This window comes from Acanthochromis polyacanthus, chromosome 6 (assembly GCF_021347895.1).
Source record: "Acanthochromis polyacanthus isolate Apoly-LR-REF ecotype Palm Island chromosome 6, KAUST_Apoly_ChrSc, whole genome shotgun sequence".
NCBI lineage: Eukaryota > Metazoa > Chordata > Actinopteri > Pomacentridae > Acanthochromis > Acanthochromis polyacanthus.
This window is the reverse complement of record NC_067118.1, coordinates 42,942,050-42,961,924: the sequence shown is the minus strand read 5'-3', so window position 1 is coordinate 42,961,924 and position 19,875 is coordinate 42,942,050. Positions and strand designations below refer to the sequence as shown.

General features: G+C 41.0%; 1 protein-coding gene across 1 annotated transcript in view; it reads right to left on the bottom strand.

Annotated features, from left to right (window-relative positions):
- Positions 1-19,875, bottom strand: part of cacna1db (calcium channel, voltage-dependent, L type, alpha 1D subunit, b) — a 138,320-nt gene that overhangs the window by 116,366 nt on the left and 2,079 nt on the right. The window contains 2 exon segments of the mRNA XM_051948987.1: positions 10,911-11,016; positions 15,289-15,757. Of these exon segments, the coding sequence (XP_051804947.1) occupies positions 10,911-11,016; positions 15,289-15,757 (575 nt within the window).

Sequence of the window (19,875 nt, the reverse complement as noted above, 5' to 3'; positions counted from 1 at the left end):
ATGATAGATGAATGATGGATGGATGATAGATGGATGGATGGATGATAGATGAATGATGGATGGATGGATGGGTGGATGGATGATAGATGAATGATGGATGGATGGATGGATAGATGAATGGATAGATGATGGATGAATGGATGGATGGTTGGATGATAGATGAATGATGGATGGATGATAGATGGTGGATGAATGGATGGATGGATGGATGATAGATGAATGGATAGATGGATGATGGATGGATGATAACAATAATGCTCAGGTTTTCTTATTTCTGTAGACCAGCTCTTATCATGCTCTTCTCTCTGCTCTCCATCACACCTGCTCTCTTCACTTCACGCCATGTTTCTAAATCCAGCCGGAGCTGGGCGGTGAGTCAGCATCTTCTCCTCATAAGAGCACAAATTATGATTTTATTCATTGTGATTCCAAGATGCTAAACTCTGGAGGAACTATGCGGCTCAACAGAACGAAAACACATTTCGTGTTCTGTGTGCGGTTACTATGAAAACAGAGATAATCACAGCGGTAATGTAGACATCACCAGCAGTCCCCTTACTGACAGACCTCATGCTGGGACCGTCCTGGCTTCAAAGGAGACAGAGGGTTGTTCAGCAGTTAAATCCCCCGTATGGACGGTCATGGTCGATGTGATGATAGATTCAGTTTCCAAACATCACTCAGACATTCTATACATCAGTATTTGCATTCAAACTTTCAAATTGTCCAACAAGCAGCAGCCTGCATGCGGTCAGACACACAACCAGCTTTAAATAAAGCATGTTTGAATATTTTAGCTTATTGTAAACATCATATAGTTTCAATAGGAGCTTGAAGCTGAACTTATGCAGAGGATACATGTCAGACAGAGAGGAATAAAACCACAGAGAAGCTCAGCAGGCAGCTTGATGACCTTGTGCTTTGTGATCAGATAAAGTGATGTAAAACATCTGAAGTATGAAAGTCTGCTAAGTTCTTCTCTTTGTGCAGAGAGGACTACTGTGCTTTGAGCTGCAGCATGAAGACTTTTATTTTTTAAAAACTGGACGTTTGACATTATAAAGAACTGTTTGATTTGGATTAAACTGCTTTTATTCTCATTTATTGATGTTGTTTCAGCAGCATTCCTGCTAGATTTTGTGGGATTTCTGGCAAAAGTTGCACAACAGTAGTTCATTTTTACACAGCGCTTTAGTAAAGGTGATCTGTTCACTGAAACCTATTTTTATTGTTTAATCTGTAGTTATTTCTGCTTTTACTGTAATTTGGTCGTATTCTCATAAAACAAACATTCTCATGTACTCTTTAAAAAATCCCGTCACTCTTGCATATTCTGTGGATTTTTATTCTATTTCCTTTTATTTTTACTTTATTTTACCTTCACTTTACACCCTAATGCTCTGTCTTGTCTCATTTTTTACCCCTTTATTGAATAGCTGCTGGAACAACTTAATGTCCTTCTGGGGATTAATAAAGTCATCTAATCCAAGTCTAAGTCTAAAAAATGAAGACTATATCAGATTTTAGTGATCAGACTTCAAGCCTTTCACATCAACACACTCTTCTGACCGCAGCAGATCCACATCAGACTGTAGTTTCAATAAAGAGCTCCGCAGATCAGATTCGTGTCAGACATGTGGAATAAGACGGCAGCATTAAAGCTCAGCCAGCAGCTTCATGACCTTCTGCTTTGTGATCAAATGAAACGATTAAAAAAATCTTAAATATGAGACTCTGGCAAGTAAAATTCTTCTCTTTGTGAAAAACTTCTTCAGAGAGGAACACTGTGCAATGAAGACTGTTATTTAGTTAAAATTTAAAGTTTGACAGCAGAGGTTAAAAAGGACTGAGTTTGGATTAACCCTCGGTTAGCCAAACTGACCCGTTTTCAAGTTTGAAAATGCAGAAAAAAATATATTTTTATGTCCACATTTTCAACATTTTGGTGAAGTTTTTTGAACATGTTTTGGTGGAAAAAAAGAAATGTAAAAAAAAAATGTTTAAGAACATTCACTAAAAAAAAACAAAGATTCCACATCAGACTACAGTTTCAATATAGAGCTCAAACAGATCAGATATATGAGATTCATATCAGAGTGGAAGCTCAACAAGCAGCTTTATGACCTTCTGCTTTGTGATCAGTGTCCCTGGAAGAACCATGAATTGTTTACTTCAGCCAACGTCTACTGTTAAATCTGTATTTTTGGGGTTTTATTATTCTCATGATATAAATATAGATATATCACGTCATTATTCAGTGACTCCACCGCGTATTTCAGCCTTTTTCCACACATCCATACGACTCATCACTGAGCAGATTCATACATACGGGATTATGAGCTGATCAGGAGAGTACGTTAGTCAGTCATAAGTCTGCTAAATCACTAACCAGCTTAATAGGATGGTAATCACAGCTCCAGAGAGTAAAAGACGTGGAAGGAGGACAGACAAAGGAGCGGAAACCGAGAAGAAAACCGGACTGAGAGGCGTAGGAAGAAAGTGAAGTAGACAGAATGACACATTTAATGGTCTGAGAGTGACGGAGAGACGAGGACAGAACAGAACACAAGACAGAAAAACAGACCAAAAAAAAGTCAGAAATAAGAGAAGACGGGGTTCAGAGTCAGAACGCTTTGTTAAATTTAAAAAAGGCACGTAGAGCAGCAGGCAATGAGCCAAAAGAAATTAGAGATTAGTAACATGAATAAACAAATAGAACAGCTAATATAAGAACAAAAAGAAAAAGAAAAGAAAAGTGAAAAACAAGAAGAAAGAAAAAGAAAAAAGGAAAGAAAAAGAAAACAGAAAAAATAGAAAAGAAAAAAATAAAGAAAAAATAGGGAAGAAAGAAAAACAAAACCATTAACACTGCAGGACGTCACACTCAGTTTCAAACAGATAAAATGTTTAAATGTTGCAGAGTAACTAGATTATTTCTAACTTTAATTTCTAACTGTAATCACAGGATATTTGTTTTAAAGTGAAATGAAAGACAGAGGTGAGATCTGCTGTATTATAAATAAAGGCCACACAGTCAGAACATCATGTTTTCAGTGCTTCGTACGTTCTTCCACTTCACCTCTGGACTGGAGGATACCAGGAGATTTGTTCTGCCATTCTTCTGCGACTATTTTCCTCAGCTGTTGTTTGCTGGAGGCGTCGTGTTGCTTCACCTCTCTCTCTAGAAGAACCTTCAAGGTTTTCTTTTGGATTCAAGTCAGGCAGCAAACGTGTTCAGGTCATAGTTTTCACCTTTTCTTTCTTCAGAAACTCTCGTACGGTTCTGGCAGCGAGCTTCTGACGATTATCCTGCTGGGAGATTCCTCTCCTGCCAAACTTCTGGGAGTAATATTGACAGCAAAGACATTTTGGTCCACTGTGCATCCATAAATGTGATTTCCCATCTCCGATAAATCCACGGTGGTGGTCTTGGTCAGGTTCTCACCAAACATCTGGATTCCATCAGTGGAATTTATCCTGACCAAACTGATATGATGAAAGAATGTGCTTTTTACATTCACATCAGTCTGGGAGGTGCTGAGTCCCAGATATTTTCTGTCACCTGTGGCGTCCCCCAAGGCTCCGTCCTCGGTCCAACCCTGTTCATTCTATACATGCTCCCTTTTAGCCGTGTCATCAGCTATTTCCACTGCTAAACTGATGACACATAGCTTTAAGATAAGGTAAGATCTACTTTATTCAACCCGGAGGAAATTATTTTGCCAGAGTACAATAAACAAAGGTTAGTGGAATATGCACGATAACACTGAGGTTAGTAGTAAAATAGAAATAACAAAAAATACACAGTACAAAATGTAAGTTTCTAAAAGTGTTTGTATGAAGTGTCTGAGTGTGACAAGAGTCTTTAGTGAGTAAAGTGACTGTATACTAGTACTAAAAACTAGAAAGATGAACAGAAAAAGTACTGAAGTAAACAGATGTATAGCACTTGGGTCTACTAGGAAAGAGTCCGGTTATGTCTCACATAGAAAAGTTTGTTCATTGTGTATCTCTTCTGCAGAAGGGGGAGGAACTGTACAGTCTGACTGCCTCAGGTAGGAAGGACCTCCTGTATCTTAGGACTGTCTCCATTCATTCCCAAACCCATCTGCTCGCCCGCCATCTTCTTCATCACCATCAGCTTCATCAGCATTGTCCACCCTGACCTCCTGCTTGGAGGAGACAAAGGCCTGGAAGAGGCAAAACCTTCTCCAGCTAAATATTTCCAAAACTGATTCTTCTCAGAACCCCTCATCAGGTCCAATCATCTTCCATAACCACCATCAGCTTCTCCAGACCAGACGTTCCCACAGTTACCAACCCCTGTGTGAGACTGGACCCTCACCTGACATTCAGCAGCCACATCAAACGTGTGCAAGTCTTCGTATTTCCACCTCAATAAACATCGCTAAACTCCGTCCCACCCTCACCCTTTCTGATGCACAGAAACTCATCCAGCCTTTGTCTCCTCCAGGCTGGATGACTGATCTCATTGGGATCCCCACCAAAAGCTGCAATATATTTAAAACAGCTGCTAGGATCCTGATGAGAAGGAAGACCACATCACACCATCCTCCGTTCACTCCACCGGCTCCAGGACTAAATCTCTGTCCTTCATTGCAACGTCCTGAACATCTCAGAGAACTCATCTGCCACCAATCATCCAGAAGAAACCTCCACTAATAACTGCCACCTCCTCCTGCCCAGAACCAAACTCTGGACCATGGAGACAGAACCTTCAGATCTCCTCCCTGACCAGCTGAGAGCTCCACAGACTGTGGATGTTTTTCTGTTTATGCTTTAAATTAAATGTCCCTGAACTTTTCATTTTTATTTTTATTTTACCTGCTTGTTTTGTTTTTATCCTTTTATATCTTTAATGTAGCAATTTGAGATTTTTGAGAAATGAAAAGTGCATTAAATCAAATTTATTTGTATTATTATTAATATTCATATGACTTATTTATCTTATTTATGAAAGTTTATTCAGGTAAATATACTCTTGCAGCTGACTCAGAAACTGATGTGTGTTGATAAATACGGTGCCAAGCATCCATCTACAAAGACATCCTGAAATATGATAACAAAACATCAGTCTGTTGGGTTTAGTTCCATGACTGACGGACAGACGGACAGAACGGGGGAGGAGAAGGATGGAGTCGGTCACATGACAGCGTTCATTAAAACCTCCTCTCCGTCAGAGACCCTCCCACTTGTAAGCTTCCACCCTACATCCAATCCTCCGTCCTACAACCTCCACTCATTTAGTGACGACTAATCCACCGTCCAGCTTTAATCCCTCAACCTGCTCACACACACTTTCCCTCTGATACACAAAACACACACACAGACACACAAATACACACACACACACGGTCACACAGATTCACAGCAACCATTTCCTCATTAAAGTCGCCCGAAACCAGCGGTGTTAAACTCATCTTAGCTCAGGTTAGATCCACGTTCAGCCCATTTTAAAACCACAGCACAATAACCTGTAAACAACCACAACTCCTCATGGTTCCTTTGTTTTAAGTGCAGAAATGTTCACATTTAAGGCATTATCTTTTCAAAAATCATTATGAACAAACTGAAATTTCTGAAGAAAAATAAGTTCAGTTTCAGCAACATTCATCCTCAGTTTATCATTTCCACATTACGACTTCCAGATCACAGAGTGTCTACAAAGGAACACAACATTTAGTCACCTGGAGCTGAACCACGGAGGATTTACTGTAAAAAAGACAAAAACGACTAAAACAAGACAAAATATTGGAAAAGCAAGAAACAAAATGACAAAAAATAACACAAACGACACGAAACAAAACAAAAAGAGACAAAAAATTTCATAAAAAAGTTACAGAGCGACAAAAAATGAACAAATGACACAAAAAATGACAAGTGTCAAAAACAATACACAAAACAATGAATAAAATTAAACAAAAAAAAATCCTCAAAAATAAGACAAAAAGGAAACACAAAACGACAAAAACATGACACACAATAAAAGTCAGACAAGAAAACAACAAAAACAGACAAAATGTTACAGAAATGAGACAAAAGAACAAAGAACAATCTAGTATTTTACTTTCTGATCCAAACAACTTGTCATGGTCTAGAAATGATTTTAAATTTATAGTTTTACTAATTTACAATCTGCAGTTAATGTCTTCTCTGTCATTTTTACACTTTGAGGGCCGGATTGGACCCTCTGGAGGACCACTTTTGGACCACGGGCCTCATGTTGGAGACCCCTGGTCTAAACATTATTTTTTTATTGTATAAACGGGATGAAAATTGTTCAAAAAGCCTGAAGGGAGCGAGGTGAAATACAGCTCCCATATTTTCATATTACAGTGGATGAATTGAGCTGCAGCCCTGATAACGGCCTCCTGACAGATTTATGGTTTTTGGTGAAACTTTCATTTCTGCTTTATGCTAATGCGTCATATTAAGAATATGCACCACAATCATTAAGCTAAAACATGCTGGTACGCTGATTTAAAGGCTGCAGGAGTGAATCCACTTCTTATAAACTACTTTCTTTACGTTTCCATCCAGGTTCACATGAGGACTCCTGCATGTCCAGCTGTCTGTTTCTCCTCCTCCTTCCCATCCTTCGCTCTGATCAAACAACACCTACTCACTCTCTAAAAAAGGACCGAGCAGGAGTTGTGGAAATACTACCGCGGTGTTACCCAGGACTTGAATGAATTTTTAGAGAGAACACTTCTTAGTGCCTCACACTGCTACACTGGAGCACGTATCATGGCCTCCATATGTTCTGTGTCAGGAACATCTTTAGCAACAAACCAAAGAAGTGTTCAGTCGATATTCTGGAACATACTGAGAATAAAAACCCACCTTCTTCTAGCGCCTTCAGTGACCTCTGCGGGCGTCTGCATCGACATTCCCCTCAAAGTTCACCAAGTTTGCTGCACCTCTCAGGACAGAAGAAGTGAACATCGTGGGATTTTGAGACTGAACAAATGTTAAAACGAGGAAATGTTTAAATCAAACTCAAGTATAAACACGTACGGATGGCGAGTCACGTGACCTAAACATGTAGCGGGCGGCTCCATAACAAACAGTGATGGAATTTGTAAAGACGTGATCTAATGAACATAAAAACATTAGTTCTTTTTTTCTTTTAATAAAAATGTATGCAGGATAAATCCCATGGACTCCTTCAGTTATAGACTGATCCGATTAATGACAATTTCAAGATGACTGGACTTCTAATCTGACAGCAGACAAACAATAACGTGACATGTGACTCTTAAATTCTCTTTGACATGCAAAAAAACCTGCTTTTTTCTGTCATTGTGCAGTGAGTGATGAGTTTGGACTTGGACAGCGTGGATAATCTCCATCTGTTGATGGAAGCAACGTTTCTCTGCGTCCATCTCTCAACTCTGCACACACACACACACACACATACACATACACACACACACACACACACACACACACACACACACACACACACACACACACACACACACACACACACACACACACACACACACACACACACACACACACACACACACACACACACACACACACACACACACACACACACACACACACACACACACAGCAGTATGAAGCTAAGATTGTCCCTTGCCAGCCTCAGAAAAAAAAAATGTTTGCACTGCATGACAAAGTCCTGTGAGGACAGCGCTCCCCTCGTAGGATTAAAGCTATCAAACATTTATGCTGCTCTTTTGGCAAAGCAGTCTGAGGAGAAATGATTTCATGTGAAGTCAACTGAACACATTTACTGAAGCTCCAACTCATCTTGGAGCTTTTCCTCATTTCCACAGTGAAGCTAAAACACTCAGAGACGCCTTCATCTTTTTATCTGCTGCATCCAATTAAAAAAAGATGCTGCTGGATGATAAAAGGTCGTTTTAAATCATCACGTGGCTCTTTGTGTCTTTTTCAGTCCAGTGCTGTTCTGTCTACACGTCCAAAATCCATCCATCATTCATCCATCCTCATTAGAGTCATAGGGGCTGGAGTCTATCCCAGCCCACTTAGGGAACACCTGGACAGGTAACAGTCCATCACAGGGCTCCACACAGAGACAAACATTCACACCTACAGACAGTTTAGAACCTCAGCATGTTCCTGGACTGTGGGAGGAAGCTGGAGAACCTGGAGAAAAGCCACACATGTACAGGAGAACATGGAGACTCCATGCAGGAAGATCCCAGGAAGACCGGGACATGAACCGGGGATCTTCTAGCTGTGAGGCGACAGAGCTAACCACCGATCCACTCTGCAGCCCACATTCAAAATAAACAAGTAAAAATATCTACAGATCTAGTGGGTTATCTCCATGACAGGCTGACAGATTTAGACTTCTTTGGACGTCCAGTAGCCTGAGGTTCAACCCGTCAGAGTGAGGAGAGGTCCAGCGACAAGCCCGGCTGTCTGCTGCTCAGATGGATGAAACATGACATGGAGAGTTTGGGAGAAGGTGGAATGTAGGAGGTTACATCTCCACTTCCAGCTGATGGTGGTGGATCATTCCATCGGTGCTCACTAACCAGTTTACTGAGCCTCTCCGGTGTTAACGAGCTTCTGGCTTCTATTTGTACCTCATGAGCTTCATTACCATTAATTGTCTCAACGCCGAAAGGCACGTTAGCTTTAAAATAACGTCAAAATGACACCATTTATTACAGCAAACTGTCAGATTTTAAACTTTCAGACAGTCTGTGAACTACTCATTGTTACGACTATGGTTTTTTCTTGTGCTCGGTGTGTTCCCTCTTCCCTGACTTACACTGGGCGCCTTAGTGAAGGTAAAAAGTTGCCCTACATGCTAATGAAAGACATGTTTTGTTGTAAACCTGAACTTTGTATGTTTCTGCATTTATGTTATAAAAAAATGGTTGTATTTATATAGCGCTTTTATCCAAAGCGCTTTACATGATACGTCACATTCACCCATTCACACACTGATGGGGGGAGCTGCCATGCAAGGTGCCAACCACAACCCACCAGGAGCAATTAGGGGTTAGGTGTCTTGTTCAGGGACATCTCAACATGAGCACGACAGGCCGAGGATCGAACCGCAACCCTCCAGTTACAAGACGACCACTCTACCCACTGAGCCATGCCGCCGTTGTAATGTTTAAACAATTATTATAGTATAAAAAAAAGGGAAAAACCACAAACATCTTCCTCAGAGTTGATGTTTCATCCATCCAGAAGCAGCACATCACAGCTAAACAGAAATCATTTAATGCTAAACAAGCTCTGCACCTTTCAATCTGCTGCTAGTGTGAAAATCAGTTCCTGTCAGAGCAATGACAGGTTTTCTCATTCTGAATGAATGCAGGAGATGGCAGCTAGGTGGCGATGTGGAAAATATTCTATCAGCTTTAAAGACACACACATGCAGCCGTTTTCTGCTAGGAGGTAACCAAACGTTAATAAATGATTAAAAATGATGACCTGCACATCGTCACAAACAAGAACAATCTATAACAGGCTTAGAGGAGATCTAAGGAAGAGAGGAAACACCTTGAAGAAACTCCATGTAAGACACAGCATCAGTCCTAACTGCAGTTTACCGACACGTCATCTGGTTTTACTCGTCTGTCTGCATCAGATCAAACACCCTCATGGAGTCATTTCCTGTGAGATAACGTCACCTTTCATTATGAACGATGAAGGACCGACGCTCACATTTTACACCAGGGGCAGCACATAAATCCTGATTGTACCTACATATACCTGAAAAACCATTTTATTTGGCTAAAATATCAACATAACGGTCTGTAGTCGTACATTTCAACATGAGCATCGTCCATATTCAGATGATCTGAGTTAATCATACTGTTCTGTAAAGCTGTAATTATTATCTTGTTTGCAGTTTGTAACTCTAGAGGCAGTGAACTGGTTCCATCTGTGTTTTCACCTCAGAGCTCCTCTTTAGAGCCGCCGGATCTGTGTTTGTGTGTCAACAGAACAATGAAACCCGACACATCTATCCAAATACTGCCGGGAAAGCCCTCTGACGAAGCCCCCGCATCCAGACAGTCGCTCTCATGTGTCGCCGTTGTGTAGCCGTTGTGCGTAATCTGGCCGATGACACAAAGCAGCTCCAGCAGCATCACAGCGGTTTAAAGAACTACTAGAACCTTAAATGCACATGAAGCATCTGCAGAACCTCAGACAGCACAAAATAATCTGCAGAGACACGAAGAGATCGAACCACAGCTGCTTTGTCCATGAACCTAAAGCACTCAGACCGTTTTAAAAAGCAGGTTTTCTGCTCTCAGAACGATCAAACTTAGCTCCAATGAAGCGTGCCGACTGAAAGATGTGGATTTCTAAGAAGAATGGGAAACTGTTACTGAAAACACAAGCTGCTCAGACAAAACACGGAGGCAAAAATCTGAACCAGCATCAGAACTTAAACCACCACCACAGTAAAGAAGACAGAGATGGGTAGAAAAAACAGCAATTCAGTGCAAATCAGGCCAACATTAAGACAGCTGAAGGTAAAAAAAAAAACAACCTTTAATTAAAACTAATTCAGACAACTTCAGTCGAATCAAGAACGTCCAACATCAGACCACGTCTGACAGCATCTAAATCCATGTTTTCACCACAGACAAACCATAAAGGACACCAAAGAAGCACTTTTATATTAAGTCTGTGTCAATATCCGCAGCTTTGCTCCGTACATTCAGTGTTTTTCAAACTGCAAAGCTATAATTATCCTTATACATACACAGAATGTGAAGCGTGTTTATGCCAGAAGCCTGACATCATCACAGCGTGTTCGTTCTGACAGAGCAGCTTCCCACATGTCGATCTGAACCGTCATACATGTAGAACATTTCAGCGCATCGATCACTCAGCCTCGTGTTTTCATTGGTACTCACCAGTTCTTGGTTGGTGGAATTGGAGTCGTCTCCAGGAAAAGGGATGTAGATGGCTAAGGCCACGCAGTTGGCAAAAATAGACAGCAGTATGAAGATATCGAACGGTCTGAGAGGAGACGGTTAAGGAGCGCCGTGGTATCAAAGAGAGGCAGTAAAAGACGGTTTCTGAAGATGAAGACAAAATGGGTAAACTCATCATTTACTGGAATAATGCAGCTACAGTGGGGAAAATAAGTATTGAACGCGTCAACTTTTTTCTCATCACATTTATTTCCAAAGATGCAATTCAAACAAAATTTCTACCAGACATTGATATTAACTCAAATAATCCACACATGAAAAGAAATCACAACATTCAGGTCCATAAATAATGATTATGTGGAATTAAGTGAGATAACACAGGATTAAAGTATTGAACACGCTAACTGAGACTCATCTAATACTTGGTGGAGAAGCCTTTGTTTGCAATGACAGCTTCCAGACGCTTCTTGTATGTTTTAACTAATCGCCCACACTGCTCAGGTGTGATTTTAGCCCATTCCTCTGCACAGATTGTCTTTAAATCTTGAATATTCTTTGGTGCCCTCTGGTAAACCCTTTTCTTGAGTTCTTTCCACAAATCTTCAATTGGATTTAAGTCAGGTGATTGACTAGGCCATTCTAACAGATTGATTTTCTTTTTTGAAACCATTTGAGAGTCAACTTTGCCATGTGCTTTGGATTGTTGTCCTGCTGGAAGGTCCAGCCACATCTCATCCTGGTGGATGGCAGCAGATTCATATCAAGAATTTCCCGATACACGGCTCCATTCATTGCTCCGTCAATTATATGAAGTTTGCCAGTACCATGAGATGAGAAACAACCCCATGCCATGATGCTTCCACCTCCAAATTTCACTGTTGGTATAGTGTTTTTTGGGTGATGTGCAGTGCCATTTCTCCTCCAAACATGGTATGTAGTATGACAGCCGAAAAGTTCAATTTTGGTCTCATCTGACCAGACACATTCTCCCAGTATTCTACAGGCTTGTCAAGATGCTGTTTAGCAAACTTTAAACGAGCTTCAACATGTCTTTTGTTGAGGAATGGAGTCTTGAGAAAAAAGGTGACGCGTTCAATACTTATTTTCCCCACTGTATGTTTCATCAACATTCATCCTCAGTTTATCATTTCCACATTACAACTTCCAGATCACAGAGTGTCTACAAAGGAACACAACATTTAGTCACGTGGAACTGAACCATGGAGGATTTACTGGAGGATCAGAACCACAAAAGACAAACAAAAAAAGACAAAAAAAAACAAAAATAAGACAAAATATGACAAAAATCAGACACAAAATGACCAAAAAAAATGAGATAAACAACAAAAACGAGACAAAAACTACATGAGTGACACAAATAAGGCAAAAGTGAGAAACAAAACAACAAAAATAGACAACACAATCAAGACAAAAAGGAAACACGAAACGACAAAAATGGGAAACAAAACGACAAAGTCTGACAGAAAAAGACAAAAAAAAACAACAAAAGCGACACAAAATATTTCAAAAACAAGACACAAAATGACAAAAGAAAAATCTAGTATTTTACTTTTTGATCCAAACTGAAAAGACCAAAAACAGAAACGCAACAAAAAGGAAACACAAAACGACAAAAACATGACACAAACAACAAAGTCAGACAAGAAAACAACAAAACAAGACAAAATATTACAACAATGAGACAACAGAACAATCTAGTATTTTACTTTCTGATCCAAACAACTTGTCATGGTCTAGAAATGATTTTAAATTTATAGTTTTACTAATTTACAATCTGCAGTTAATGTGTTCTCTGTAATTCGAACACTTTGAGGGCCGGATTGGACCTTCTGGAGGACCACTTTTGGACCACGGGCCTCATGTTGGACAACCTGTGGTAGAGGATCTGCTCCCTGTGTGGATGTAACGGCCTCATTCTGAACGAAAACAGACTTACAGTGATCATACACTAGTTATGAATGCTACGGCTGTTCCAGCATCCATACCACAAAAACAACTGCATGTCCCAATCCATCGAACGTCAAACGCAGCACGCTAAAAATACCCAGACGTCCGACTGCATCCAGTCACATTCTGTGTTATGCAATCCAGCATGCTTATCTGGCCGTTCTGACCCACAATCCTCTGGGCAGTTCAGTCACGGTGTCGAGTCTAAACAAGTCTGAGGGGGCAACAGATGACGGCCTATTTTACCCCACATTCTAACGATGGTCAGAGTCTAAGGTGCAGGATTACGATGAAGCCAACAGCAGGTACTACAGGAGCTGTAGAAGGTGTCCCTCTGTGTCCTCCTATTCATCTAGATGTCACTACAACCCACCTAAACACTGTTACAGACAGAAGCACACCCCCTGAGACAACAGGAACAGCTCAGGGAACACGACCAAGAGCCCGAGGCGCTGACCTGCCTTTCAAACTCGCTCGTTTCCAACCCAACACGCCTGATCCACAGACGCCTGATCCTGCAGCTTCTACAACCTAAAGGATCTGCTGCCAACGCCTCCACAGGTCCTGCTCCACGGTGCCAGAAAAGAGGAACCTCCATCATTAAACAGGTGATTTTAATGGTGTGTCTGATCATTTCTGCAAACAGCTCCCTCTGACTCCTACAGCTGGACCTTTAAGGCTTCTTTATTCCACTGAAAATGTTGGCAGGTTATTGATGCACGGGATCCATTTTTCCCTTCACATGTCAACCCAAAGCATCATCTGTCAAAGGGGTGTCCAGCATGAGGCCCTCAAAGTGTAAAAATTACAGAGAAGACATTAACTGCAGATTGTAAATTAGTAAAACTATAAATTTAGAATAATTTCTAGACCATGACAAGCTGTTTGGATCAGAAAGTAAAATACTAGACTGTTCATTTTATCATTTTGTGTCTCATTTGTCATTGAATATTTTATGGAACTGATTGTAATGGATGAATGAATTTAGGGGTGGGATTAAATAGGTTATAACTTCTTCCCACTTCCTTTCAAACATGTTGAAGTTTTTTGTTTTTCATTCTGTGTATATGAGAAGCACGATGGACTGTTTTAGTTGTTTTGTGAATCATTTGTTGAATGTTATTAATCACGTGTTCGAAATAAATGAAATTTTTGTCTCACTTGTGTTTTTTTGTGCTTTTTTCATCTTGCTTGTGTTGTTTGTCTATTTTTTGTTGTTTTGTTTCTCACGTTTTTCATTTGTTGTCGCGTTTGTCCATTTTTTGTCGCTTTAAAACTTTGTCGAATTTTTTGTCTTGTTTTGTTTGGTGTCGTCCGTCTCATTTATTGTCATTTTGTTTCTCGCTTTTGTCGTTATGTGTCTGATTTTTGTAATATTTTGTCTTGTTTTTGTTGCTTTTTGTAGTAAAATACTAAATGGTTCAGTTCCACAGCTGTGACTAAATGTTGTGTTCCTTTGCAGTAGAAACACAACAACTCGATTGCTCATTGTTCTTTTGTCATTTTGTGTCTCATTTTTGTAAAATTTTGTTGTTTTTTGTAATTTGTTGTCTCGTTTTTGTCTTTTTTCCATTTTTGTATAATTTGTTGTCTGACTTTTTTGTTTTATTTCGTGTCATTTGTCTTGTTTTGTCATTTTGTGTCTGGTTTTTTAAATATTCTGTCTTGGTTTTGTCTTTTTTTGTCTGATGTTTGTTTCATGTTTTTGTCATTTTGTGTTTCCTTTTAGTATCGCTTGTGTTTTTTGTTTTATTTTGTCAAATTTTAGTCGTTTCTCTTATTTCAGTCATTTGTGTCACACTGTTGTAATATTTTGTCTTATTTTTGCTGTTTTTTGGGGGGGGGGTTTGTCTGACTTTTGTCATTTTGATCCTCCAGTAAATCCTCTGTGGTTCAGCTCCAGGTGACTAAATGTTGTGTTCCTTTGTAGACACTCTGTGATCTGGAAGTTGTGATGTGGAAATGATAAACTGAGGATGAATGTGGATGAAACTGAACTTATTTTTCTTCAGAAATTTCAGGTTGTTCAAATTTTTTATAAAAAGATAATTCCTTACATGTGAACATTTCTGCACTAAAACAAAGGAACCATTAGGAGCTGTGGTTATTTAGAGGTTATTATGCTGCGGTTTTACTGGTTTTACTGGAGATCAGACTGGACTGAATTTGGAACCTGAACCAAAATGAGTTTGACTCTCCTGATATGATTTCTCCCAGTCTAATCTTCCTCAGCTTCCTTCCAGCCTACATGTAATCTCTAGTCTGAAAATAAGCTCACATCACTTCGTTTAAACATTAATTGGCTCTTCCAACCATCCAGAGACTAATCTGTAGAAATCCATTCATACAAACCAACAGAATGGAGCCTGTGTGTGGGTTTAAAGGATACTTCCACTCCACCAGGCTGATGCAGGCCCTGCGGATGGGGTTGTTGAGGGTGAGGCAGAACAGGGCTCTGGGCGGCCTGCTGTTGGTGGACCCTCCTTGCTTTTTGCTCTTGGCGTACTGCTGCCTCTTCCTCTGAGCCAGCGATCCGGCAGGAGCCGCTCCACTCGTGCAAACCGAGGGCCGTGAGCTCATGTCGGGCTTCTCGCCGTCGCCCTGCGCCTGGCGAGCAGCGCTGATGGCGGCGTGCCAGGCGAGGACCGGGCTGACACCGGCGTCAGGGCCACCGGGGCCCTGGACGCCGCTGTCGGCCCCGAGGAGGCCATAAGAGGAGCCGACGGGTTTGCCGGTGCTGGCCGGAGCCTGCAGGGGTTCGGGTGGATGGAGCTGGTGCAGACGAGTTTGGCTTTCTGACCAGAGCGCCGAGGCGTCCGTGGAGGGAGTGGTCCTTCTGTTGCCGGCATACTGCGCCCCTAGAGGAGAGGGACAACAGGTCAAAACTTATAGAGACAAAAATCACCAAATACCTGCTTCTGTTACAGAAAATTTGTCCTAGATGACTTTAAAGTTTTCTCAGTAACACAAAAATGATCCAAAATGACGAGAAAAGATCCAAGCTGACACAAAACTTGTTTAAAATGACTCAAAACTTATACAAAAAGACTCAAAAATGATCTATAGTGACAGAAAATTAGTCCAAAATGGCATGAAATTTGTCCTAAATGACTCAAAAATTATCCAAAGACACAAAAATGATCTAAAATGATGAGGAAAATATCCAAACTGATATAGAATTTTTTTTAAATTGACCAGAAAATTGTCCAAAATGATTCAAAAATGGTTCAGGTTAATCTATAACTGAGGGACTTTTGAAGTCCATGGATATATCTGCATACATTTTATTATAAGTGAAAAAACTAATGTTTTTATGTTCATTATGATCATGTTTTTACAAATTCCATCATTATTTATTGTAGAAACAATCACTTATTAACAAAAAATGACTGGATGTCACTAAAATATCAACTAAATAACGTCTGAATTTAACACCAACCACCTTCTAATGAACTAAACAATAATAAAAATGAGCTGATTCAGAAATAGTTTGGATTGTGTTCTTTTATTAAGTGGAGATAATCATGACAGATATTTCTTTTTTTTTTTTTGGCTATATACGTATATCAAATTTTATATGGAAAATATCTAATTAAATCACCATGTAACAAAAACACCTCTGCAGGAAGAGTGTTGATTCCAGATCACATGACCTGCTCATTGTGGTTCTTTTTGGTCATTTTCAGTCCGTTTTGTGGTCATTTTAGGTCTTTTTTGGCTGTTTTCACTATATTTGTGATCGTTTTAAGTGTTGTTGTGGTCATTTTGCATTTTTTGTAGTTATTTTGCATGTCTCTCGTCATTTTGTGTCTTTATATGAAAATTATCTGTCTCACTGAGTCCATCTCTGGTCATTATCAGTCTGTTTGTATAATATTTATTTATAAAGTAGTGTGTGAGTCAAGTGTCAACAGGTTTACTACAATATCTTTAAAAATAACTTTCAAGTTTACTCCATTGTGTCTATAATATTTATAAGAATCTTTCTCTAAAATACCATGTGGTGTTTGGTTACAGGCGGCCATGTTGGTTTTAGACCTGAAAACAGCAAATGTCAGCTATGATACGAAGAGTTCCACAGTTTTATATTAATCCGTCCGTATTTCCACTTAAAATTACAAGCCTTCATCTCTGTACCAGAATTTAATTTGGACTTGGAGGAAAAACAGCTCTAAAGACCATCAATAATGAGACTTGACCTACTTAATTTGCAATTTAAGCAGATAAGATCAGAGCATTTTAAAGTCTCGCCTCGTACAGCTACTGTGCTTGAAAATGTGTGCAACTGTCCACCAGGAAATCAGCCAGAAGTAAGCTGAGGAGAGGTGAGGAGACGAGGAGGAAAGAGAGAGACAGAGCCGGGTGAGCTGCATGAATGGGAGAGACAGAGAGAGTCATTAAATCAATGCAGACCGTGAGCGAAAAAGACAGTGTCCTTGACACAGTCGGTCCACAGCAGAGTCCCATCAGAGGCTGCTGCTAGCAGACCGACCAGCAGAAAAACTACCCTCACTGAACCTACCAGTAGAAAAACTACCCTCACTGAACCTACCAGTAGAAAAACTACCCTCACTGAACCTACCAGTAGAAAAACTACCCTCACTGAACCTACCAGTAGAAAAACTACCCTCACTGAACCTACCAGTAGAAAAACTACCCTCACTGAACCTACCAGTAGAAAAACTACCCTCACTGAACCTACCAGTAGAAAAACTACCCTCACTGAACCTACCAGTAGAAAACTACCCTCACTGAACCTACCAGTAGAAAAACTACCCTCACGGCTCACACTGAACCAACCAGCAGAAAAACTACCCTCACACTGAACCGACCAGCAGAAAAACTACCCTCACACTGAACCTACCAGTAGAAAAACTACCCTCACGGCTCACACTGAACCAACCAGCAGAAAAACTACCCTCACACTGAACCTACCAGTAGAAAAACTACCCTCACGGCTCACACTGAACCAACCAGCAGAAAAACTACCCTCACACTGAACCGACCAGCAGAAAAACTACCCTCACACTGAACCTACCAGTAGAAAAACTACCCTCACGGCTCACACTGAACCAACCAGCAGAAAAACTACCCTCACTGAACCGACCAGCAGAAAAACTACCCTCACACTGAACCTACCAGTAGAAAAACTACCCTCACGGCTCACACTGAACCAACCAGCAGAAAAACTACCCTCACACTGAACCTACCAGTAGAAAAACTACCCTCACACTGAACCTACCAGTAGAAAAACTACCCTCACGGCTCACACTGAACCAACCAGCAGAAAAACTACCCTCACACTGAACCGACCAGCAGAAAAACTACCCTCACACTGAACCTACCAGTAGAAAAACTACCCTCACACTGAACCAACCAGCAGAAAAACTACCCTCACACTGAACCAACCAGCAGAAAAACTACCCTCACACTGAACCAACCAGCAGAAAAACTACCCTCACACTGAACCTACCAGTAGAAAAACTACCCTCACACTGAACCTACCAGCAGAAAAACTACCCTCACACTGAACCAACCAGCAGAAAAACTACCCTCACACTGAACCAACCAGCAGAAAAACTACCCTCACACTGAACCTACCAGTAGAAAAACTACCCTCACACTGAACCTACCAGTAGAAAAACTACCCTCACTGAACCTACCAGTAGAAAAACTACCCTCACGGCTCACACTGAACCAACCAGCAGAAAAACTACCCTCACACTGAACCGACCAGCAGAAAAAACTACCCTCACACTGAACCTACCAGTAGAAAAACTACCCTCACGGCTCACACTGAACCAACCAGCAGAAAAACTACCCTCACACTGAACCTACCAGTAGAAAAACTACCCTCACGGCTCACACTGAACCAACCAGCAGAAAAACTACCCTCACACTGAACCGACCAGCAGAAAAACTACCCTCACACTGAACCTACCAGTAGAAAAACTACCCTCACGGCTCACACTGAACCGACCAGCAGAAAAACTACCCTCACACTGAACCTACCAGTAGAAAAACTACCCTCACGGCTCACACTGAACCAACCAGCAGAAAAACTACCCTCACACTGAACCTACCAGTAGAAAAACTACCCTCACTGAACCTACCAGTAGAAAAACTACCCTCACTGAACCTACCAGTAGAAAAACTACCCTCACGGCTCACACTGAACCAACCAGCAGAAAAACTACCCTCACACTGAACCGACCAGCAGAAAAACTACCCTCACACTGAACCTACCAGTAGAAAAACTACCCTCACGGCTCACACTGAACCAACCAGCAGAAAAACTACCCTCACACTGAACCTACCAGTAGAAAACTACCCTCACGGCTCACACTGAACCAACCAGCAGAAAAACTACCCTCACACTGAACCGACCAGCAGAAAAACTACCCTCACACTGAACCTACCAGTAGAAAACTACCCTCACGGCTCACACTGAACCAACCAGCAGAAAAAACTACCCTCACACTGAACCTACCAGTAGAAAAAACTACCCTCACGGCTCACACTGAACCAACCAGCAGAAAACTACCCTCACACTGAACCTACCAGTAGAAAAACTACCCTCACACTGAACCTACCAGTAGAAAAACTACCCTCACGGCTCACACTGAACCAACCAGCAGAAAAACTACCCTCACACTGAACGACCAGCAGAAAAACTACCCTCACACTGAACCTACCAGTAGAAAAACTACCCTCACACTGAACCAACCAGCAGAAAAACTACCCTCACACTGAACCAACCAGCAGAAAAACTACCCTCACACTGAACCAACCAGCAGAAAAACTACCCTCACACTGAACCTACCAGTAGAAAAACTACCCTCACACTGAACCTACCAGCAGAAAAACTACCCTCACACTGAACCAACCAGCAGAAAAACTACCCTCCACACTGAACCAACCAGCAGAAAAACTACCCTCACACTGAACCTACCAGTAGAAAAACTACCCTCACACT